Source organism: Cyprinodon variegatus, unplaced genomic scaffold, assembly GCF_000732505.1.
Source record: "Cyprinodon variegatus isolate N-32 unplaced genomic scaffold, C_variegatus-1.0 Scaffold1181, whole genome shotgun sequence".
Classification (NCBI taxonomy): Eukaryota; Metazoa; Chordata; class Actinopteri; order Cyprinodontiformes; family Cyprinodontidae; genus Cyprinodon; species Cyprinodon variegatus.
In genome coordinates this window covers 12,321-17,403 of record NW_015151634.1, presented here as the reverse complement: position 1 = coordinate 17,403, position 5,083 = coordinate 12,321, and the positions used below count along the sequence as shown (strand labels likewise).

At 41.8% G+C, this 5,083-nt stretch overlaps 1 protein-coding gene across 1 annotated transcript in view; it reads right to left on the bottom strand.

Moving 5' to 3' along the window:
• Positions 1–813: 813 nt before the first annotated feature.
• LOC107101973 (secretion-regulating guanine nucleotide exchange factor-like) overlaps positions 814–5,083 on the bottom strand; it is a gene marked incomplete at its 5' end in the record, with an annotated part of 15,965 nt that continues 11,695 nt past the window's right edge. Inside the window, 2 exon segments of the mRNA XM_015401077.1 lie at positions 814–1,745; positions 1,747–1,889. Of these exon segments, the coding sequence (XP_015256563.1) occupies positions 1,701–1,745; positions 1,747–1,889 (188 nt within the window).

The window sequence follows — 5,083 nt, the reverse complement described above, 5'->3', positions numbered from 1 at the left end:
GGCAGGCTGGCTGCAGGTAGACTGCAGGTGGGCCGGCTGGCTGCAGGCAGGCTGGCTGCAAGCAGGCTGGCTGCAGGCAGGCTGCAGTCAGGCTGGCTGCAGGTAGACTGCAGGCGGGTCGGCTGGCTGCAGGCAGGCCGGCTGGCTGCAGGTAGGCTGGCTGCAGGTAGGCCGGCTGCAGGCAGGCCAGCTGCAGGCATGCCGGCTGGCTGCAGGCTAGCTGCAGGCTGGCTGGCTGCAGGCAGGCCGGCTGCAGGCTGGCTGGCTGCAGGCTGCAGGCAGGCCGGCTGGCTTCAGGCAGGCAGGCTGGCTAAGCACCAACAGGGGCACAGCTGGTTTGTCAATGATCAACAACCGAAAAAACGAAATAAAAACAAAATAAAGACAGAGAAATGTTAACTGTGAAGACAGTCAACAATGAGGCCATTAAAGTGTGCTACTTAGTGAGACGTTACAATGTGTGTTTTGAACACCATGCATTTTGTGGCTACTTATCTCAGTGAGGTGTTCGGTGGTCGTTTCTATCGGTTTGTAGTTTAGGGTTTTTTGTTTTGTGTGTATTTTGACTAATGCAGGTCAGACTTGTACACAAATAGTGATAAATAAAAAAACCCAGAAATAATCAGTTTCCAGTGAGTGTTGATTTATTCATCTTCTCAAATCAGCTGTGGTTAAAAACAAGATTATAATATTAATCTCTGCTAATGCTAATAAATACATGGACGACTAAAAATCCATTTAGAAACTAACATGACTGAAAAAGAGACCTATGGTGAAGAAAAAAAGACAAACCTTAAGGCACTGATACCTTGATATTTGACAATTAGGTTTCTGGATCAAACAAACAATCAGCAATTGACTGAAATTGACAAATGTATCTTTGTTTGGTAGATAATCTGCTAATTCTTTCATTTTTTCCTGGACTCAAAACTATTGTCAAACTGCATGATGTTGGTTTATGTTTTTAATATTTATTGACTTAGTTAACTTAGGTTGACAAAGTTTTTGTAGCTTTTTTATGCGAGTCCTTCGCCTTCATCCATGTTAATCTTTGCAAGGCGTAAAATCAGAACAATAATATACATTATTGGTGTTTTCTTCTGTTTTTTGGAAGACAATCCCTCAGCTAATATGTCGATGAGTTGAAAATGTGTTGATAGTTTTGAGTAAAATCATTTATATTACCAGATGTCATGCACAAGAAAAAAATCCCAAACCCGCAGGACATCAGTCCTCAGTAACTAGCTTTGGATGAATGTCCAGACCCCTGTGGTTTTCTCAAAGGGAGCCAAATCTCAGCCAAAACTGTAACAATATATGACATTCAAGATGCAACTAAATCAAGATGCTTGATTTCTATTTCTTAAGGCTTAATATTGAGATTTTTAAAACGTTTTAGATGGCTTATGGTTGCTATTTTTATTTAGGAATTGCTCAGATATCAAAGAAACACTAGAGCAGGATCCCAGTGATAGAACCACTAACATGTTTTAGCACCACAATAGTACATTTTCTTCACCTTCAACATGACAGACTAAGATGGGAAATACCATTTTCTGCAATGAGGTCCACCTCTTTCAAAAAGCACATAACTGTTTTCAATCACAGCACTGATGAAGTTTCAGTTTGAAATACGACCTCTAAAAAAACAGAAAGCTGTTGTGCAGTGAAGGGGAACTTTTACTGTGCTCCAGTGCTTCTCAAGTGGAGTCAGTGTTCTGTCTTAAACTTGCTGCCCCCCCCCACACACACTGCCATTGAATGTCCAGCTCCGCAGCCAATCACAACAGGCCTGAGATCAGAAACGAGGCGAGGATGAAAGACGTCAGCCTGCGAACCGTCCCCACACATCCCATGCTCATTCCAGCCCCACGACAGGAGCCGCCCCCCTGTAAAAAAACACAGGACAGCGGTCTGTGGTTAGTGGAAGCAGAACGCAGAGGTGAAAAGGCTGAAATAAGACACCTACAGGGAATAACACACACATTAATAAAATAAATAAAGGGAGAAACAGATCAGAGCTTCTCTGATCTCCAAACACTCAGCAAGGAATAAAAACCTGCCTCGCTCTTCACAGCTGGAGAGCTTGTCAGTGGGTGTGGTCAGGTCCGCATCACCGAGCAGACACGTGCCATGGCAACACGGTTACCTAATAGGGTCCGTTGTCATGACAACAGAAGCCAGCTTGCTTTCTGGAGGGTAGCGCGTCTTGGTGTGCTTGCCGTTCGCTGCGGTCTGTGTGTGCGCCTCTTATGCCGTGTCTACCATCTGTACCGTCAGCTGACCTCACCGTGTCTTTGTCTTCGTCTCTTCAAAACCTGATTTTCCTAACAGGCGCATACGCTTTGAGCTGTTAGCAGACCAGGATGTCGCAGCAGCAGCAGCTTCTGTCTGTGTGACGGTCTATAAAATGTGGAGACGGTGCATGGAAGCAAACTGTTTGTTTGGCATGCTCTATAGTTACCATGTTCATTGAAAACGACTTCATGTGTTGAAGTGTCACACTGAGGAAGAGAAAGCCTCATTTTGGAGCTTAATTCATGGACTCACTGGCGATTGGACAGCACATCAGTGTTTCCATGGCAACAAAGGGTCTGAACAGTATTCTGTGCATCGTACGGATAACAAATATAAAAGAAACCTAAAACATGAGCCGCTTCCAAGTGAAGAAATCTGGCCAATGGGAATTATTTTTTTACTATTAAAATAAAAAGAGTGACACAGCACCACGGCTGGACCTTTTACAGCCAAACATGCATGACTTTAAAAAGATTAAAGCACATAAGATGGAACCTAAGATGTTTGTAGTTGTGGTAAATTGAGATAATCATAATGACATTTTTCCTCAGATTGGATGAGCTGTGCCCACAGAGACTTTGGCCTATCGCCAACCTCTGACCAACGACGACCAGTTTCACTATTGACCGCCTCTCGCTCAGGTGCAAATGGGCACGAGCTTGAGCAGGCAACAGATATAAACAGCGTGCAATGCTCTCTATTCTCTTCCGCCTGACCTACTTCAGCACCAGAAATAGCAGCACTCAGGTCTGTGCTTCCAATCTTGTTTTGCTATTTCGCTGCTTCTGCCACCAAGCTGAAGACAGGAGGAGGAATTTAAAAACGAGCAGATCAAGAAGAATCAGGGAAAAACACGAGCCCTTCCTCTACACCAGGGGTCTTCAATGTTTTCCAGGACAAGGACCCCAAACTGATGGCGAGATGGAACCCCTAATTATATATAGTATGAAATTAAACTGGTCCTATAGTCACTCTATTGCAGATGGAGTAATGTAACTAAAGTAATTATTAAAGTATTTCTGATTCCTGGTTGATGGGACAGGTGTTGTGAATGAAACGGTGTCCAGCTTGAAAGAGCTCCTGTGTGTCTCTGAATGTGAGCATTGATGACTGAAAGACATCTTCTGCCTCCATTTATCTGTTTACTACAGTCTGTTGGATTCATGTTAATGTGGATTTAAAGACGTTTAATTAGTGGAAAAAAATGCAGGAGGGAATATACAAAAAAAAGTCTAATCAACCAAAACTTTCAGTACCTCTGTGGACCCCTAGGGGTCACGGACGCCCTGTTGAAGACCTCCGCTCTACACGCCATGCTGAACTTCATCCAGTACAGAGCAGAACTTTCTCACATCATGGACGCTCATAATGCGCTCTACAGGTTGTTAATACTTATTTTATTTTTTACAGTCCGTTTAAAAAAACTGACAGCTGGTTACTTGGAGGCTTGCAGCAACACCAGTTGCAGGTCTTCTCTGTAAAGGAACCTTTTAGTCGCATTTCTTGTTATTGTCGTTACAATATTTGGCGCCGTTTGTAAAGGGAAGCAGTCAAAATTTAGGAGCAATATTTATGGTTAATTAGCATGTTTTAAAAGAAAAATAAGGGGGTTGTATTTTTTCATTATGTCATTCATTAATTTATAAAAAATTTACTTTATTAAACAGATATTCAATTTGGAGCTAAATATTTAGTTTGCAAATTACATATTTAGTTTGTTAAATATATATTTAGCGGCGCCGCATATTACATCGTCACAAGTAAAGAGCAATGAAAATCATTCTCTGCATTTAACCCCTCCCCTTGGGGAGCAGTGGGCTGCCATTGTGCGGCGACCCAGGGAGCAGTGTGGGGTTAAGGGTCTTGCTCAGGGACCCACAGTGGCAGTCTGTAGGAGTGGGGCTCGAACTCAGAACCTCTGTTTCCCAAGCTCTACGCCCTAACCGATAGACCATCACTCCCCTATATGTCTGTGATATTTTTATTCATGCTGATGTAAAAAAAAAAAAAAACATTTGAAAATTTAATCTGAAAGATTTTGCAGCGAAGACATTTTTTATTACTTGCTGGATGCTTTGAAAAGTAGGAGAGATTTTTGAAGCATGTGGAAAACAGTGGCATTCCAAATAAATCAAAGCATCTTTGGAAAAGTTGTTTACCAGAAGGAATTAGAATCCAAAAAAAATCAAATCTATTCATCATCTATTGATTAATTACGTGTAGCAAAATGTTTCAGCCATTTATTTCTGCTAAGGTTGATCACAGCTTAATGTGAAAGAAAAGGCTGTTTCTAAGACAAAATTAAACATAACTTTGATTAAAAAAAAGGGAGTTTTGAAAGATTTATGTTACGTAATATTGGAGACAATCAGATTATATTTAATAGATATCCAACAGACAGTGAATAAAAGGCCATCAATAAAAAAAGCTGGCTGTGCTGTTTCCATGTGGAGTCATTGTTTGATGGAAGGAAAGATTGAAGCACAAGGAAAAAAGATCAGGCTTATCAGCCTTATGAGGACGGCCAAGCCAAGACTATCCAAGAGTTTGGGGAAGATTCACAAGTTAAAGACTGAAACCGCAGTCAGAGCTTCAGAAGCCTCACAGTCAGAGCCGTATCCAGGACATGGATTACAACCGTCGCATTTCTTCTGATAAGTCAGTCCTCAAAAGTCTGTCACATCCATATTACAAACTGTTCAATAAATGATCAGTGTTTTTAATTCAGAGTAATTTTCATGTGAATGTGCTTTACTGGAGGCATCCATGTTTGTCAAAGAACACT